The sequence below is a fragment of the Salmo salar genome, chromosome ssa03 (genome assembly GCF_905237065.1).
Source record: "Salmo salar chromosome ssa03, Ssal_v3.1, whole genome shotgun sequence".
NCBI lineage: Eukaryota > Metazoa > Chordata > Actinopteri > Salmoniformes > Salmonidae > Salmo > Salmo salar.
In genome coordinates this window covers 722,603-742,510 of record NC_059444.1, presented here as the reverse complement: position 1 = coordinate 742,510, position 19,908 = coordinate 722,603, and the positions used below count along the sequence as shown (strand labels likewise).

The 19,908-nt window shown below is 44.8% G+C and overlaps 1 protein-coding gene across 2 annotated transcripts in view; it reads right to left on the bottom strand.

The window, feature by feature from the left end:
- LOC106595984 (EMILIN-2) overlaps nucleotides 1-17,661 on the bottom strand; it is a 79,360-nt gene extending 61,699 nt beyond the window's left edge. For both annotated transcript variants that reach the window (XR_006769028.1, XM_045714353.1), the window contains exons 1-2: nucleotides 17,333-17,661; nucleotides 16,117-16,242 (exon numbers count right to left, since the gene is read on the bottom strand). Coding sequence is in view for 1 of the 2 variants with exons in the window: in XM_045714353.1 (XP_045570309.1) it covers nucleotides 16,117-16,242; nucleotides 17,333-17,487 (281 nt within the window). In the remaining variant the exon portion in view is untranslated. The remainder of the gene's footprint in view (nucleotides 1-16,116; nucleotides 16,243-17,332) is intronic.
- Between the last annotated feature and the right edge of the window lie 2,247 nt (nucleotides 17,662-19,908).

Genomic DNA, 19,908 nt, shown 5'->3' with positions numbered 1-19,908 from the left:
AGCCTCCAGGTGTCTGTTCTTCCCCCATACAGCCTCCAGGTGTCTGTTCTTCCCCCATACAGCCTCCAGGTGTCTGTTCTTCCCCCCATACAGCCTCCAGGTGTCTGTCCTTCCCCCATACAGCCTCCAGGTGTCTGTTCTTCCCCCATACAGCCTCCAGGTGTCTGTTCTTCCCCCATACAGCCTCCAGGTGTCTGTTCTTCCCCCATACAGCCTCCAGGTGTCTGTTCTTCCCCCATACAGCCTCCAGGTGTCTGTCCTTCCCCCATACAGCCTCCAGGTGCCTGTCCTTCCCCCATACAGCCTCCAGGTGTCTGTCCTTCCCCCATACAGCCTCCAGGTGTCTGTTCTTCCCCCATACAGCCTCCAGGTGTCTGTTCTTCCCCCATACAGCCTCCAGGTGTCTGTTCTTCCCCCATACAGCCTCCAGGTGTCTGTTCTTCCCCCATACAGCCTCCAGGTGTCTGTTCTTCCCCCATACAGCCTCCAGGTGTCTGTTCTTCCCCCATACAGCCTCCAGGTGTCTGTTCTTCCCCCATACAGCCTCCAGGTGTCTGTTCTTCCCCCATACAGCCTCCAGGTGTCTGTTCTTCCCCCATACAGCCTCCAGGTGTCTGTCCTTCCCCCATACAGCCTCCAGGTGTCTGTTCTTCCCCCATACAGCCTCCAGGTGTCTGTTCTTCCCCCATACAGCCTCCAGGTGTCTGTTCTTCCCCCATACAGCCTCCAGGTGCCTGTTCTTCCCCCATACAGCCTCCAGGTGTCTGTTCTTCCCCCATACAGCCTCCAGGTGTCTGTTCTTCCCCCATACAGCCTCCAGGTGTCTGTTCTTCCCCCATACAGCCTCCAGGTGTCTGTTCTTCCCCCATACAGCCTCCAGGTGTCTGTTCTTCCCCCATACAGCCTCCAGGTGTCTGTTCTTCCCCCATACAGCCTGTAGTTGCCTCGATGGATGATCAGTCAACATCACGTGACATGGGAAAATGGTAGTCAGGGTTTTTCTTTTTGGCAACTCACAGAAACAAAAGTTATTGTTGGCTTATTAGCTATTGACACCAAGAAGTCATTAGAGGCTGACAATTTGAAGCAAACTGAAGTGGGTCTAGGGTGGAGGTGATATGATCCTTGACTAGTCTCTCAAAGCACTTCATGATGACAGAAGTGAGTGCTACGGGGCGGCAGTCATTTAGTTCCGTTATCTTTGCCTTCTTGGGTACAGCAACAATGGTAGCCATCTTGAAGCATATGGGGACAACAGACTGGGATAGGGAGCGATTAAATATGTCCATAAACACACCAGCCAGCTGGTGTGCGCATGCTCTGAGGACTAGAGATCGACCGATTATGATTTTTCAACGCCGATACACCTGTGTTAACGAGAGAATCACTGACATGATGTCAGCTGGTCCTTTAGTGGCAGGGCTGAAATGCAGTGGAAATGTTTTGGGGGGATTCAGTTCATTTGGATGGCAAAGAGGGACTTTGCAATTAATTGCAATTCATCTGATCACTCTTCATAACATTCTGGAGTATATGCAAATTGCCATCATACAAACTGAGGCAGCAGACATTGTGAAAATTAATATTTGTGTCATTCTCAAAACTTTTGGCCACGACTGTATTACATACACCTTTGACCTTTAAGGTTGCAGTGACAAATCAAATCAAAGTTTATTTGTCACATGCGCCGAATACAACAGGTATTCAACCTTACAGTGAAATGCTGAATACAACAGGTGTAGTAGACCTCACAGTGAAATGCTGAATACAACAGGTGTAGTAGACCTCACAGTGAAATGCTGAATACAACAGGTGTAGTTGACCTCACAGTGAAATGCTGAATACAACAGGTGTAGTAGACCTCACAGTGAAATGCTGAATACAACAGGTGTAGTAGACCTCACAGTGAAATGCTGAATACAACAGGTGTAGTAGACCTCACAGTGAAATGCTGAATACAACAGGTGTAGACCTCACAGTGAAATGCTGAATACAACAGGTGTAGTAGACCTCACAGTGAAATGCTGAATACAACAGGTGTAGTAGACCTTACAGTGAAATGCTGAATACAACAGGTGTAGTAGACCTCACAGTGAAATGCTGAATACAACAGGTGTAGTAGACCTTACAGTGAAATGCTGAATACAACAGGTGTAGTAGACCTTACAGTGAAATGCTGAATACAACAGGTGTAGTAGACCTTACAGTGAAATGCTGAATACAACAGGTGTAGTAGACCTCACAGTGAAATGCTGAATACAACAGGTGTAGTAGACCTCACAGTGAAATGCTGAATACAACAGGTGTAGTAGACCTTACAGTGAAATGCTGAATACAACAGGTGTAGTAGACCTCAAAGTGAAATGTTTACTTACAGGCTCTAACCAACAGTGCAATTTCAAAAAATATATATAAAAAAAACAATAATAAAAAGGTATTAGGTGAACAATAGGTAGGTAAAGAAATAAAAACAACAGTAAAAAGACAGTGAAAAATATCAGTAGCGAGGCTATATACAGTAGAGAGGCTATATACAGTAGAGAGGCTATATACAGTAGAGAGGCTATATACAGTAGAGAGGCTATATACAGTAGGAGGCTATATACAGTAGAGAGGCTATATACAGTAGTGAGGCTATATACAGTAGAGAGGCTATATACAGTAGAGAGGCTATATACAGTAGAGAGGCTATATACAGTAGAGAGGTTATATACAGTAGAGAGGCTATATACAGTAGAGAGGCTATATACAGTAGAGAGGCTATATACAGTAGAGAGGCTATATACAGTAGAGGCTATATACAGTAGAGAGGCTATATACAGTAGAGAGGCTATATACAGTAGAGAGGCTATATACAGTAGAGAGGCTACATACAGTAGAGAGGCTATATACAGTAGAGGCTATATACAGTAGAGAGGCTACATACAGTAGAGAGGCTATATACAGTAGAGAGGCTATATACAGTAGTGAGGCTATATACAGTAGAGGCTATATACAGTAGAGAGGCTATATACAGTAGAGAGGCTATATACAGTAGAGAGGCTATATACAGTAGAGGGGCTATATACAGTAGAGAGGCTATATACAGTAGAGGCTATATACAGTAGAGAGGCTACATACAGTAGAGAGGCTATATACAGTAGAGGCTATATACAGTAGAGAGGCTACATACAGTAGAGAGGCTATATACAGTAGAGAGGCTATATACAGTAGAGAGGCTATATACAGTAGAGAGGCTATATACAGTAGAGAGGCTATATACAGTAGAGGGGCTATATACAGTAGAGAGGCTATATACAGTAGAGAGGCTACATACAGTAGAGAGGCTATATACAGTAGTGAGGCTATATACAGTAGTGAGGCTATATACAGTAGAGAGGCTATATACAGTAGAGAGGCTATATACAGTAGAGAGGCTATATACAGTAGAGGGGCTATATACAGTAGAGAGGCTATATACAGTAGCGAGGCTATATACAGTAGAGGCTATATACAGTAGTGAGGCTATATACAGTAGAGAGGCTATATACAGTAGAGAGGCTATATACAGTAGAGAGGCTATATACAGTAGAGAGGCTATATACAGTAGAGAGGCTATATACAGTAGAGGCTATATACAGTAGTGAGGCTATATACAGTAGAGAGGCTATATACAGTAGTGAGGCTATATACAGTAGTGAGGCTATATACAGTAGCGAGGCTATATACAGTAGAGGCTATATACAGTAGTGAGGCTATATACAGTAGTGAGGCTATATACAGTAGAGAGGCTATATACAGTAGAGAGGCTATATACAGTAGCGAGGCTATATACAGTAGAGGCTATATACAGTAGTGAGGCTATATACAGTAGAGAGGCTATATACAGTAGTGAGGCTATATACAGTAGAGAGGCTATATACAGTAGAGGCTATATACAGTAGTGAGGCTATATACAGTAGAGAGGCTATATACAGTAGTGAGGCTATATACAGTAGAGGGGCTATATACAGTAGTGAGGCTATATACAGTAGTGAGGCTATATACAGTAGTGAGGCTATATACAGTAGAGGCTATATACAGTAGAGGGGATATATACAGTAGTGAGGCTATATACAGTAGAGGGTATATACAGTAGAGAGGTTATATACAGTAGAGGGGCTATATACAGTAGAGAGGCTATATACAGTAGAGAGGCTATATACAGTAGTGAGGCTATATAGAGTAGAGAGGCTATATACAGTAGTGAGGCTATATACAGTAGAGGGGCTATATACAGTAGAGAGGCTATATACAGTAGTGAGGCTATATACAGTAGTGAGGCTATATACAGTAGAGGCTATATACAGTAGAGGCTATATACAGTAGAGAGGCTACATACAGTAGAGAGGCTATATACAGTAGAGAGGCTATATACAGTAGATAGGCTATATACAGTAGCGAGGCTATATACAGTAGTGAGGCTATATACAGTAGAGAGGCTATATACAGTAGAGAGGCTATATACAGTAGTGAGGCTATATACAGTAGTGAGGCTATATACAGTAGCGAGGCTATATACAGTAGAGGCTATATACAGTAGTGAGGCTATATACAGTAGAGAGGCTATATACAGTAGTGAGGCTATATACAGTAGAGGCTATATACAGTAGAGGCTATATACAGTAGTGAGGCTATATACAGTAGAGAGGCTATATACAGAAGTGAGGCTATATACAGTAGAGGGGCTATATACAGTAGTGAGGCTATATACAGTAGTGAGGCTATATACAGTAGTGAGGCTATATACAGTAGAGGCTATATACAGTAGAGGGGCTATATACAGTAGTGAGGCTATATACAGTAGAGGGTATATACAGTAGAGAGGTTATATACAGTAGAGGGGCTATATACAGTGAGAGAGAGGCTATATACAGTAGCGAGGCTATATACAGTAGAGAGGCTATATACAGTAGAGAGGCTATATACAGTAGAGAGGCTATATACAGTAGCGAGGCTATATACAGTAGAGAGGCTATATACAGTAGAGAGGCTATATACAGTAGAGAAGCTATATACAGTAGAGAGGCTATATACAGTAGAGGCTATATACAGTAGAGGCTATATACAGTAGTGAGGCTATATACAGTAGAGGCTATATACAGTAGAGGGGCTATATACAGTAGTGGGGCTATATACAGTAGAGGGGCTATATACAGTAGAGGCTATATACAGTAGAGAGGCTATATACAGTAGAGAGGCTATATACAGTAGTGAGGCTATATACAGTAGAGAGGCTATATACAGTAGATAGGCTATATACAGTAGCGAGGCTATATACAGTAGTGAGGCTATATACAGTAGAGAGGCTATATACAGTAGAGAGGCTATATACAGTAGTGAGGCTATATACAGTAGTGAGGCTATATACAGTAGCGAGGCTATATACAGTAGAGGCTATATACAGTAGTGAGGCTATATACAGTAGAGAGGCTATATACAGTAGTGAGGCTATATACAGTAGAGGCTATATACAGTAGAGGCTATATACAGTAGTGAGGCTATATACAGTAGAGAGGCTATATACAGAAGTGAGGCTATATACAGTAGAGGGGCTATATACAGTAGTGAGGCTATATACAGTAGTGAGGCTATATACAGTAGTGAGGCTATATACAGTAGAGGCTATATACAGTAGAGGGGCTATATACAGTAGTGAGGCTATATACAGTAGAGGGTATATACAGTAGAGAGGTTATATACAGTAGAGGGGCTATATACAGTAGAGAGAGAGGCTATATACAGTAGCGAGGCTATATACAGTAGAGAGGCTATATACAGTAGAGAGGCTATATACAGTAGAGAGGCTATATACAGTAGCGAGGCTATATACAGTAGAGAGGCTATATACAGTAGAGAGGCTATATACAGTAGAGAAGCTATATACAGTAGAGAGGCTATATACAGTAGAGGCTATATACAGTAGAGGCTATATACAGTAGTGAGGCTATATACAGTAGAGGCTATATACAGTAGAGGGGCTATATACAGTAGTGGGGCTATATACAGTAGAGGGGCTATATACAGTAGAGGCTATATACAGTAGAGAGGCTATATACAGTAGAGAGGCTATATACAGTAGTGAGGCTATATACAGTAGAGAGGCTATATACAGTAGAGGGGCTATATACAGTAGAAAGGCTATATACAGTAGTGAGGCTATATACAGTAGTGAGGCTATATACAGTAGAGGCTATATACAGTAGAGGGGCTATATACAGTAGTGAGGCTATATACAGTAGAGAGGTTATATACAGTAGAGAGGCTATATACAGTAGAGGGGCTATATACAGTAGAGAGAGTATATACAGTAGAGAGGCTATATACAGTAGTGAGGCTATATACAGTAGTGAGGCTATATACAGTAGAGGCTATATACAGTAGTGAGGCTATATACAGTAGAGGGGCTATATACAGTAGTGAGGCTATATACAGTAGAGGGTATATACAGTAGAGAGGTTATATACAGTAGAGGGGCTATATACAGTAGAGAGAGAGGCTATATACAGTAGAGGGTATATACAGTAGAGAGGTTATATACAGTAGAGGGGCTATATACAGTAGAGAGGCTATATACAGTAGCGAGGCTATATACAGTAGTGAGGATATATACAGTAGAGAGGCTATATACAGACACCAGTTAGCCAGGCTGATTGAGGTAGTATGTACATGTAGATATGGTTAAAGTGACTATGCATATATGATGAACAGAGAGTAGCAGCAGCATAAAAGAGGGGTTGGTGGGTGGTGGGACACAATGCAGATACCTGGTTAGAAAGAGAGCAACAGATAGGTGGATAGCAACAGATAGGTGGATAGCAACAGATAAAGAGACAGCAACAGATAAAGAGATAGACTCAACAAGTAAAGTCCAGTAGTGGAACAGAGCTGTCTAACCATAACCCAACGCCAGGCCTCCTCCCTATCTATCTCACGGAAACTTGGGTTCAGGTTTCTCTGACCTGCCTCCCAGGAGATTCTGGGATTTCCAGATCATTTTCTGTCACGCAGAGAAAGGAGTTAGGGTTAGAAAAAGAAAGCAAAGGCATGAACTCTAATAGTTTACCAGTCCCTTTGTCTTTCTCTTTCTCACTCTCTCTCCCTCCATCTCTCCCGTTCTCTCTCCCTCCCTCCGTCTCTCCCGTTCTCTCTCTCTCTCCCTCCGTCTCTCCCGTTCTCTCTCCCTCCCTCCGTCTCTCCCGTTCTCTCTCTCTCCCTCCGTCTCTCCCGTTCTCTCTCTCTCTCCCTCCGTCTCTCCCGTTCTCTCTCCCTCCCTCTGTCTCTCTAATAGTTTACCAGTCCCTTTGTCTTTCTCTTTCTCGCTCTCTCTCTCCGTCTCTCCCGTTCTCTCTCCCTCCCTCTGTCTCTCTAATAGTTTACCAGTCCCTTTGTGACTCTCTCTCTCTCATTCTCTCTCCCTCCCTCCGTCTCTCCCTCCCTCCCTCCCTCCCTCTCCGTGTCTCCCTCCCTCCCTCTAAGTGTCTCCCTCCCTCCCTCTAAGTGTCTCCCTCCCTCTCCCTCCTTCCCTCTCCGTGCCTCCCTCTCACTCGCTCTCTCTCTCATTTTATTCCATGAAGTCATGACCGTTTGAGAACAGATTTCACAAGACAGAGGTGTACTCAAGGGGGTAAAACGTCAAATCGCCTTATTTAACTTCACTCCAACTATGTGTCTAAAGTGTATGTTGCAAAACAGTGCTGCCACAAGTTCCAACTTACAATAAAAACCATGACGTCGCTGTAAACATGAATGTCACAGTGTTATGGCAAGACCGAGGTACTTATTGTTGGAGCCAAAGCACAGAGAGAGAATCTGGCCCAACATTTTAATTCACGGCTAATAACGATAAAACACCAGGAAAAAAACCTAGGTGTTATTTTAGATTCTGAACTACATTTCGAATCACACATTAGGAATGTGACCACAATAGCTTTTTAACATCTGAGGAACATTTCCAAGGTGTGGCCGTTTCTCTCTCTCAGGCTGATACAGAGACACTCATCCATGCTTTTATTACAAGCAGGCTTGACTACTGTAATGCTCTCTGGTCTACCTAAGAAAGCTATTGGTCATCTGCAAAACATACAGAATGCTGCAGCGTGGGTAAAGACCGAGATCACTACATCGGTTTTAACGTCTCTGCACTGGCTGCCTGTCAGTTTTAGAACTCATTTTAAGATTCTTGTATTGGTTTTTAAATCAATCCACGATTGTGCAGCCCAATACATGTCAGACAGGCTTTTAAGTTATGTCCCCAGTAGGTCCCTCAGGTCCTGAAGGAGGCCAAAACTGAGGACATATTTAAAAGAAATCTTAAAACATATTTTTAGCTTTTATTTTCCTCTGGGTGCTTTTTAGTCATTCTGTTTGTGTCATTATTTTAGTTTTTTTAATCTTTTGTTGTGTAGTAAATATTTCTGCTTTTATTTTACATTGTTTTTAATTGTTTTTTTTCCTGTAAAGCACATTGCGTTGCATTTCATGACTGAAATGTGATGTATAACCCCATCAGTGGAACCTGGGATGTCCAGCTATGGTAAATATAACTGGAACCTGGGATGTCCAGCTATGGTAAATATAACTGAGTGGAACCCCATCAGTGGAACCTGGGATGTCCAGCTATGGTAAATATAACTGAGTGGAACCCCATCAGTGGAACCTGGGATGTCCAGCTATGGTAAATATAACTGAGTGGAACCCCATCAGTGGAACCTGGGATGTCCAGCTATGGTAAATATAACTGAGTGGAACCCCATCAGTGGAACCTGGGATGTCCAGCTATGGTAAATATAACTGAGTGGAACCCCATCAGTGGAACCTGGGATGTCCAGCTATGGTAAATATAACTGAGTGGAACCCCATCAGTGGAACCTGGGATGTCCAGCTATGGTAAATATAACTGAGTGGAACCCCATCAGTGGAACCTGGGATGTCCAGCTATGGTAAATATAACTGAGTGGAACCCCATCAGTGGAACCTGGGATGTCCAGCTATGGTAAATATAACTGAGTGGAACCCCATCAGTGGAACCTGGGATGTCCAGCTATGGTAAATATAACTGAGTGGAACCCCATCAGTGGAACCTGGGATGTCCAGCTATGGTAAATATAACTGAGTGGAACCCCATCAGTGGAACCTGGGATGTCCAGCTATGGTAAATATAACTGAGTGGAACCCCATCAGTGGAACCTGGGATGTCCAGCTATGGTAAATATAACTGAGTGGAACCCCATCAGTGGAACCTGGGATGTCCAGCTATGGTAAATATAACTGAGTGGAACCCCATCAGTGGAACCTGGGATGTCCAGCTATGGTAAATATAACTGAGTGGAACCCCATCAGTGGAACCTGGGATGTCCAGCTATGGTAAATATAACTGAGTGGAACCCCATCAGTGGAACCTGGGATGTCCAGCTATGGTAAATATAACTGAGTGGAACCCCATCAGTGGAACCTGGGATGTCCAGCTATGGTAAATATAACTGAGTGGAACCCCATCAGTGGAACCTGGGATGTCCAGCTATGGTAAATATAACTGAGTGGAACCCCATCAGTGGAACCTGGGATGTCCAGCTATGGTAAATATAACTGAGTGGAACCCCATCAGTGGAACCTGGGATGTCCAGCTATGGTAAATATAACTGAGTGGAACCCCATCAGTGGAACCTGGGATGTCCAGCTATGGTAAATATAACTGAGTGGAACCCCATCAGTGGAACCTGGGATGTCCAGCTATGGTAAATATAACTGAGTGGAACCCCATCAGTGGAACCTGGGATGTCCAGCTATGGTAAATATAACTGAGTGGAACCCCATCAGTGGAACCTGGGATGTCCAGCTATGGTAAATATAACTGAGTGGAACCCCATCAGTGGAACCTGGGATGTCCAGCTATGGTAAATATAACTGAGTGGAACCCCATCAGTGGAACCTGGGATGTCCAGCTATGGTAAATATAACTGAGTGGAACCCCATCAGTGGAACCTGGGATGTCCAGCTATGGTAAATATAACTGAGTGGAACCCCATCAGTGGAACCTGGGATGTCCAGCTATGGTAAATATAACTGAGTGGAACCCCATGAGTGGAACCTGGGATGTCCAGCTATGGTAAATATAACTGAGTGGAACCCCATCAGTGGAACCTGGGATGTCCAGCTATGGTAAATATAACTGAGTGGAACCCCATCAGTGGAACCTGGGATGTCCAGCTATGGTAAATATAACTGAGTGGAACCCCATCAGTGGAACCTGGGATGTCCAGCTATGGTAAATATAACTGAGTGGAACCCCATCAGTGGAACCTGGGATGTCCAGCTATGGTAAATATAACTGAGTGGAACCCCATCAGTGGAACCTGGGATGTCCAGCTATGGTAAATATAACTGAGTGGAACCCCATCAGTGGAAGCTGGGCTTTTTTTATTTCACCTTTATTTAACCAGGTAGGTCAGTTGAGAACAAGTTCTCATTTACAATGTAAATCTTTAGGGATCTCAGACGATACGAAAGAGAGGTTGAACAGACTGGTAATAGGGGTTGCAACAATTGCGGTGGATAATTTTACAAAGAGAGGGTCCAGATTGTCTAGCCCAGCTGATTTGTAAGGGTCCAGATTTTGCAGCTCTTTCAGAACATCAGCTATCTGGATTTGGGTGAAGGAGAAATGGGGGAGGCTTGGGCAAGTTGCTGTGGGGATTGCAGGGCTGTTGACCGGGGTTGGGGTAGCCAGGTGGAAAGCATGGCCAGCCGTAGAAAAATGCTTATTGAAATTCTCAATTATAGTGGATTTATCGGTGGTGACAGTGTTTCCTAGCCTCAGTGCAGTGGGAAGCTGGGAGGAGGTGCTCTTATTCTCCATGGACTTTACAGGGTCACAGAACTTTTTGGAGTTTGTGCTACAGGATGCAAATTTCTGTTTGAAAAAGCTAGCCTTGGCTTTCCAAACTGTCTGTGAATATTGGTTCCTAACTTCCCTGAAAAGTTGGATATCACGGGGGCTATTCGATGCTAATGCAGAACGCCACAGGATGTTTTTGTGCTGGTCAAGGGCAGTCAGGTCTGGAGTGAACCAAGGGCTATATCTGTTCATGGTTCAACATTTTTTGAATGGGGCATGTTTATTTAAGATGGTGAGGACAGCACTTTTAAAGAATAACCAGGCATCCTCTACTGACAGGATGAGGTCAATATCCCTTCCAGGATACCCGGGCCAGGTCAATTAGAAAGGCCTGCTCGCAGAAGTGTTTTAGGGAGCGTTTGACAGTGGTGAGGGGTGGTCGTTTGACCGCGGACCTATAGCGGATGCAGGCAATGAGGCAGTGATCGCTGAGATCTTGATTGAAAACAGCAGAGGTGTATTTAGAGGGCAGGTTGGTTAGGATAATATCTATGAGGGTGCCAATGTTTACGGATTTAGGGTTGTACCTGGTAGGGTCATTGATAATTTGTGTGAGATTGAGGCCATCTAGCTTAGATTGTAGGACTGCCGGGGTGTTAAGCATATTCCAGTTTAGGTCACCTAACAGTACAAACTCTGAAGATAAATCGGGGGCAATTAATTCACATATGGTGTCCAGGGCACAGCTGGGGGCTGAGGGAGGTCTATAACAAGCGGCAGCAGTGAGAGACTTATTTCTGGAAAGGTGGATTTTTAAAAGTAGAAGCTCAAATTGTTTGGGCACAGACCTGGATAGCATGACAGAACTCTGTCGGCTATCTCTGCAGTAGATTGCAACTCAACCCCCTTTGGCAGTTCTATCTTGGTGGAAAATGTTGTAGTTGGGGATGGAAATTTCAGAATTTTTGGTGGTCTTCCTAAGCCAGGAGGGATATAATAGCCCAGGTGAGTGAATTGAGTGAAACCCCATAAGAGGAACCCCATCAGTGGAACCTAGGCTACCCAGCTATGGTAAATCTAATGGTGTGGAACCCCATGAGTGGAACCTAGGCTACCCAGCTATGGTAAATCTAATGGTGTGGAGCCCCATGAGTGGAACCTAGGCTACCCAGCTATGGTAAATCTAATGGTGTGGAGCCCCATGAGTGGAACCTAGGCTACCCAGCTATGGTAAATCTAATGGTGTGGAGCCCCATGAGTGGAACCTAGGCTACCCAGCTATGGTAAATCTAATGGTGTGGAGCCCCATGAGTGGAACCTAGGCTACCCAGCTATGGTAAATCTAATGGTGTGGAGCCCCATGAGTGGAACCTAGGCTACCCAGCTATGGTAAATCTAATGGTGTGGAGCCCCATGAGTGGAACCTAGGCTACCCAGCTATGGTAAATCTAATGGTGTGGAGCCCCATGAGTGGAACCTAGGCTACCCAGCTATGGTAAATCTAATGGTGTGGAGCCCCATGAGTGGAACCTAGGCTACCCAGCTATGGTAAATCTAATGGTGTGGAGCCCCATGAGTGGAACCTAGGCTACCCAGCTATGGTAAATCTAATGGTGTGGAGCCCCATGAGTGGAACCTAGGCTACCCAGCTATGGTAAATCTAATGGTGTGGAGCCCCATGAGTGGAACCTAGGCTACCCAGCTATGGTAAATCTAATGGTGTGGAGCCCCATGAGTGGAACCTAGGCTACCCAGCTATGGTAAATCTAATGGTGTGGAGCCCCATGAGTGGAACCTAGGCTACCCAGCTATGGTAAATCTAATGGTGTGGAGCCCCATGAGTGGAACCTAGGCTACCCAGCTATGGTAAATCTAATGGTGTGGAGCCCCATGAGTGGAACCTAGGCTACCCAGCTATGGTAAATCTAATGGTGTGGAGCCCCATGAGTGGAACCTAGGCTACCCAGCTATGGTAAATCTAATGGTGTGGAGCCCCATGAGTGGAACCTAGGCTACCCAGCTATGGTAAATCTAATGGTGTGGAGCCCCATGAGTGGAACCTAGGCTACCCAGCTATGGTAAATCTAATGGTGTGGAGCCCCATGAGTGGAACCTAGGCTACCCAGCTATGGTAAATCTAATGGTGTGGAGCCCCATGAGTGGAACCTAGGCTACCCAGCTATGGTAAATCTAATGGTGTGGAGCCCCATGAGTGGAACCTAGGCTACCCAGCTATGGTAAATCTAATGGTGTGGAGCCCCATGAGTGGAACCTAGGCTACCCAGCTATGGTAAATCTAATGGTGTGGAGCCCCATGAGTGGAACCTAGGCTACCCAGCTATGGTAAATCTAATGGTGTGGAGCCCCATGAGTGGAACCTAGGCTACCCAGCTATGGTAAATCTAATGGTGTGGAGCCCCATGAGTGGAACCTGGGCTACCCAGCTATGGTAAATCTAATGGTGTGGAGCCCCATGAGTGGAACCTGGGCTGTCCAGCTATGGTAAATCTAATGGTGTGGAGCCCCATGAGTGGAACCTAGGCTACCCAGCTATGGTAAATCTAATGGTGTGGAGCCCCATGAGTGGAACCTAGGCTACCCAGCTATGGTAAATCTAATGGTGTGGAGCCCCATGAGTGGAACCTAGGCTACCCAGCTATGGTAAATCTAATGGTGTGGAGCCCCATGAGTGGAACCTAGGCTACCCAGCTATGGTAAATCTAATGGTGTGGAGCCCCATGAGTGGAACCTAGGCTACCCAGCTATGGTAAATCTAATGGTGTGGAGCCCCATGAGTGGAACCTAGGCTACCCAGCTATGGTAAATCTAATGGTGTGGAGCCCCATGAGTGGAACCTAGGCTACCCAGCTATGGTAAATCTAATGGTGTGGAGCCCCATGAGTGGAACCTAGGCTACCCAGCTATGGTAAATCTAATGGTGTGGAGCCCCATGAGTGGAACCTAGGCTACCCAGCTATGGTAAATCTAATGGTGTGGAGCCCCATGAGTGGAACCTAGGCTACCCAGCTATGGTAAATCTAATGGTGTGGAGCCCCATGAGTGGAACCTAGGCTACCCAGCTATGGTAAATCTAATGGTGTGGAGCCCCATGAGTGGAACCTAGGCTACCCAGCTATGGTAAATCTAATGGTGTGGAGCCCCATGAGTGGAACCTAGGCTACCCAGCTATGGTAAATCTAATGGTGTGGAGCCCCATGAGTGGAACCTAGGCTACCCAGCTATGGTAAATCTAATGGTGTGGAGCCCCATGAGTGGAACCTAGGCTACCCAGCTATGGTAAATCTAATGGTGTGGAGCCCCATGAGTGGAACCTAGGCTACCCAGCTATGGTAAATCTAATGGTGTGGAGCCCCATGAGTGGAACCTAGGCTACCCAGCTATGGTAAATCTAATGGTGTGGAGCCCCATGAGTGGAACCTAGGCTACCCAGCTATGGTAAATCTAATGGTGTGGAGCCCCATGAGTGGAACCTAGGCTACCCAGCTATGGTAAATCTAATGGTGTGGAGCCCCATGAGTGGAACCTAGGCTACCCAGCTATGGTAAATCTAATGGTGTGGAGCCCCATGAGTGGAACCTAGGCTACCCAGCTATGGTAAATCTAATGGTGTGGAGCCCCATGAGTGGAACCTAGGCTACCCAGCTATGGTAAATCTAATGGTGTGGAGCCCCATGAGTGGAACCTAGGCTACCCAGCTATGGTAAATCTAATGGTGTGGAGCCCCATGAGTGGAACCTAGGCTACCCAGCTATGGTAAATCTAATGGTGTGGAGCCCCATGAGTGGAACCTAGGCTACCCAGCTATGGTAAATCTAATGGTGTGGAGCCCCATGAGTGGAACCTAGGCTACCCAGCTATGGTAAATCTAATGGTGTGGAGCCCCATGAGTGGAACCTAGGCTACCCAGCTATGGTAAATCTAATGGTGTGGAGCCCCATGAGTGGAACCTAGGCTACCCAGCTATGGTAAATCTAATGGTGTGGAGCCCCATGAGTGGAACCTAGGCTACCCAGCTATGGTAAATCTAATGGTGTGGAGCCCCATGAGTGGAACCTAGGCTACCCAGCTATGGTAAATCTAATGGTGTGGAGCCCCATGAGTGGAACCTAGGCTACCCAGCTATGGTAAATCTAATGGTGTGGAGCCCCATGAGTGGAACCTAGGCTACCCAGCTATGGTAAATCTAATGGTGTGGAGCCCCATGAGTGGAACCTAGGCTACCCAGCTATGGTAAATCTAATGGTGTGGAGCCCCATGAGTGGAACCTAGGCTACCCAGCTATGGTAAATCTAATGGTGTGGAGCCCCATGAGTGGAACCTAGGCTACCCAGCTATGGTAAATCTAATGGTGTGGAGCCCCATGAGTGGAACCTAGGCTACCCAGCTATGGTAAATCTAATGGTGTGGAGCCCCATGAGTGGAACCTAGGCTACCCAGCTATGGTAAATCTAATGGTGTGGAGCCCCATGAGTGGAACCTAGGCTACCCAGCTATGGTAAATCTAATGGTGTGGAGCCCCATGAGTGGAACCTAGGCTACCCAGCTATGGTAAATCTAATGGTGTGGAGCCCCATGAGTGGAACCTGGGCTACCCAGCTATGAAATGTTTCCAGTGACGCTCTAATGATAAAAACAACAACTTTCATTTGATGTTGTCAGAGCCAGTGTTGTCATTCATTCTGTGGTTGATCAGTCATCCCGTCAGTCTCATTACTGGAATAAATGAGCTAATCAGAGTGGATTAATCATTGCTGTTCACTGGCTACCTCATACATTGCTGTTTTCTCCCTTCTGTCCTCCCTTTCCCTTACCCTTCTCACGCCTCCAGTGGACCTGAGGTGACTGAGTAGTAAGGAGCAACTCCACCTAGTTTCCATCACATTGCTGTAACATCCCCAGCCCTCTCAGATGAGAAAATAAGAGAAGGGAGGGAATAATATTCTATTATATCCCTTTCTCTCCATCCTCTACCCATCCCTCTCGCTCCCTCCTCCACCCATCCCTCTCTCGCTCTGTCCTCCATCTCTCTCTCTCTCCATCCTCCACCCACCCATCCCTACATTTACATTTACATTTTAGTCATTTAGCAGACGCTCTTATCCAGAGCGACTTACAGTAGTGAATGCATACATTTCATACATTTAATTTCATGCATTTATTTTTTGTTTTTTTTCTCTCCCATACCTCTCTGTCATCCCTCTCTCTGTCCTCCACCCATCCCTCTCTCCAAGGAAACTTACATCACTTGTTGCTCACAGTCTGGGTCGTGGTTTGGGCACGGTGCCACCTCAGGCTCCACAAAGCTCTCCACATTCCCCTGGACGGTACAGCTCACGTTCTTATGGACCACATATGCACACCAGTTCCTAGAGGGGGGAGGAGAGCGAGAGAGAGATGTGTAAGCAAAACATGTCATTGGTAACCAACCATCAGGCAACAATTCCAACCCTTCCAGGCTTGAGAAATAAGATACAAATAGTCTATTGTCTGATAGAAACAGTTGAGAAAAAAGACAGAGAAATAAAAGTCAGCATCTGTGTGGATCGTTTAGCTGTAGCTGACTGGTGCAGATAACCAGCCTATCACGTTACAGGGTGACTGGGGCAGATAACCAGCCTATCACGTTACAGGGGACTGGTGCAGATAACCAGCCTATCACGTTACAGGGTGACTGGTGCAGATAACCAGCCTATCACGTTACAGGGGACTGGTGCAGATAACCAGCCTATCACGTTACAGGGTGACTGGTGCAGATAACCAGCCTATCACGTTACAGGGTGACTGGGGCAGATAACCAGCCTATCACTTTACAGGGTGACTGGTGCAGATAACCAGCCTATCACTTTACAGGGTGACTGGTGCAGATAACCAGCCTATCACTTTACAGGGTGACTGGTGCAGATAACCAGCCTATCACTTTACAGGGTGACTGGTGCAGATAACCAGCCTATCACGTTACACCTCCAATTAGAATATCTACTGATTGACATGTGATTTTATCATTATGGATTAGAGCAGATGGTTGATACAGACAGGCTGCATCTGGAGTGAACCGTAAATGGTCACGTGTCTATATAACCAATCAGATCAATAGGACTGTAGATGTTTTCAAAGTGTGGAGACACAGACAGGCTGCATCAGAACACAGGTTATAATGCTGCAGCAAACAGACAAGACTAGACACTCTCAGTGGTCCATTATTCTCCATAACAGAACTCAGAAACAACTCAATGCAACAACTTAGTGATAAATAACTGCAGTAAAATAATTCAAAATGTAAACGTATATTGAATTCATTCAATGTAATCACATTTAATCTCTCCATTTCCTGCACTAATTTAAGAGAAAAAGTCCTGCGAAAATAAAATAACGATCGCAGCGACACAGAACACAACTCGTTTGAGGCAAATGGAAATCAATAAAACAGATAAACAATAGATACAAATAATAATTGACCTATTCCTCTGTGACTGTCGGTGTCTTGCGCCCTGGTACGCAGCTCCTTGGAAAAGGTTGTAGTTCGGCGGATTCTGTCCGTTGGTGACAGAAAAGTTGAAGAACAGAGAAAACAATGTCCATGTCACCCCGAAATCAGCTGCTCCCCACTTCATCGTAGACAACAGATTAAATTAACTACTACGGAACATGGACAAGAAAAGTTCAGATATATGGATTTAAAAAAAAAAAGTTGGTATCCTATGTGCGGCCGCCCGGTAACTGAGCAGAACGGGACTAAATTTTGGAGATCTCTTTGCGGGTCGCTGTTGACTCCACTGGAATGACGTAGCTGTTAGACTAGGGTTCACTCCTTTTCCCCTCCCAACCTCCCTTCCTTCCTTCGACCCCAGATCCCCCCTCTCCACCCCATGAGAAACAAACACGCCCCGAATTATCCGCAGCTTGTACTGTGTACACACACACACACACACACACGCTGGAACAGCGCGTACTGTGCCCTGCAGGCAGACTGTTACAAACGTTTATAGCATCTACCTTCTTGCTGTTGTCTGTTTCCAATAATGATTCTACCATGTTGTGTTGCTACCATGTTGTTGTCATGTGTTGTTGTCTTAAGGTCTCTCTTTATGCAGTGTTGTGGTGTCTCTCTTGTCCTGATGTGTGTTTGCCTTTTGGTAGGCCATCATTGTAAATAAGAATTTGTTCTTAACTGACTTGGCTAGTTAAATAAAGGTTAAATAAAGGTTAAAAACATCTGCTATCGGTTCTGTCACATTGAAGACCAATTACGTGCCTGATTTTATATCTTATATTTATTTAACCTACTAACTACGATTTAGTAATATCCCCTCTAATTTTAGTCATAGACTATTAGTCAAAATGATAAGAGTGAGTCAAATACATTTCCTGGGATGTCCTTTTCGCCATGCATTCCCTATGCTGCTGAATAGTGAATCAAACATCAGCTATATGAGTTCTCTAGACTGCTATCATGATGTTGAATTAGCCAATGAATGGCCAGGAATATTTAAGGCCAGGTTACTATATTGCACTGCACTGTCCAATTTACAGTAGCTATTACAGTGAAATAATGCAATGCTATTGTTTGAGGAGAGTGTACAATTATGAACTTGAAAATGTATTAATAAACCAATTAGGCACATTTGGGCAGACTTGATACAGCATTTTGAACAGATTCGATGGTTCAATGAATCAATCTAAAACTTTGCACGTACACTGCTGACATCTAGTGGGCAATATCTAAATTGGGCCTGGGCTGGAATAATACATAATACATTATGTTTATTTCTTAGTAAAAAAAATTTCCATATCTAATGTGTTATATTCTTCTACATTAATTTCACATTTTCACAAACTTCAAAGTGTTTCCTTTCAAATGGTATCAAGAATATGCTTATCCTTGCTTCAGGTCCTGAGCTACAGGCAGTTAGATTTGGGTATGTCATTTTAGGGCCTGAGCTACAAGCAGTTAGATTTGGGTATGTCATTTTAGGGCCTGAGCTACAGGCAGTTAGATTTGGGTATGTCATTTTAGGGCCTGAGCTACAGGCAGTTAGATTTGGGTATGTCATTTTAGGGCCTGAGCTACAGGCAGTTAGATTTGGGTATGTCATTTTAGGGCCTGAGCTACAGGCAGTTAGATTTGGGTATGTCATTTTAGGGCCTGAGCTACAGGCAGTTAGATTTGGGTATGTCATTTTAGGGCCTGAGCTACAGGCAGTTAGATTTGGGTATGTCATTTTAGGGCCTGAGCTACAGGCAGTTAGATTTGGGTATGTCATTTTAGGGCCTGAGCTACAGGCAGTTAGATTTGGGTATGTCATTTTAGGGCCTGAGCTACAGGCAGTTAGATTTGGGTATGTCATTTTAGGGCCTGAGCTACAGGCAGTTAGATTTGGGTATGTCATTTTAGGTGAAAATTTTCAAAAAGGGTCCTATCCTTAAGAGGTTTTAACATTGTTGCAGCCCTGGAGGCAGCACACATACGGGCTCGCAGGCACGCAGGCAGGCTGGCAGGCACGCAGGCAGGCAGGCAGGCAGGCAGGCAGGCAGGCTGGCACGCAGGCAGGCTGGCAGGCACGCAGGCAGGCAGGCAGGCTGGCAGGCACGCAGGCAGGCAGGCAGGCAGGCAGGCAGGCAGTGGTGGGAAAAGTACCCAATTATTATACTTGAGTAAAAGTAAAGATACCTTAATAGAAAATGACTCAAGTAAAAGGGAAAGTCACCCACTAAAATACTACTTGAGTAAAAGTCTAAAAGTATTTTGTTTTAAATATATTTAACTATCAAAAGTACATGCAATTGCTAAAATATACTTAAGTATCAAAAGTAAAAGTATAAATCATTTAAAATTCCTTATATTAAGCAAACCAGATGGTACCATTTTTTACATTTGTATTTATTTATGGATAGCCAAGGGCAAACTCCAACTCTCAGACATAATTTGCAAATGAAGCATTTGTGTTTAGTGGGTCCGCCAGATCAGAGGCAGTAGGGATGACCAGGGATGTTCTCTTCACAACTGTGTGAATTGGACCATTTTCCTGTCCTGC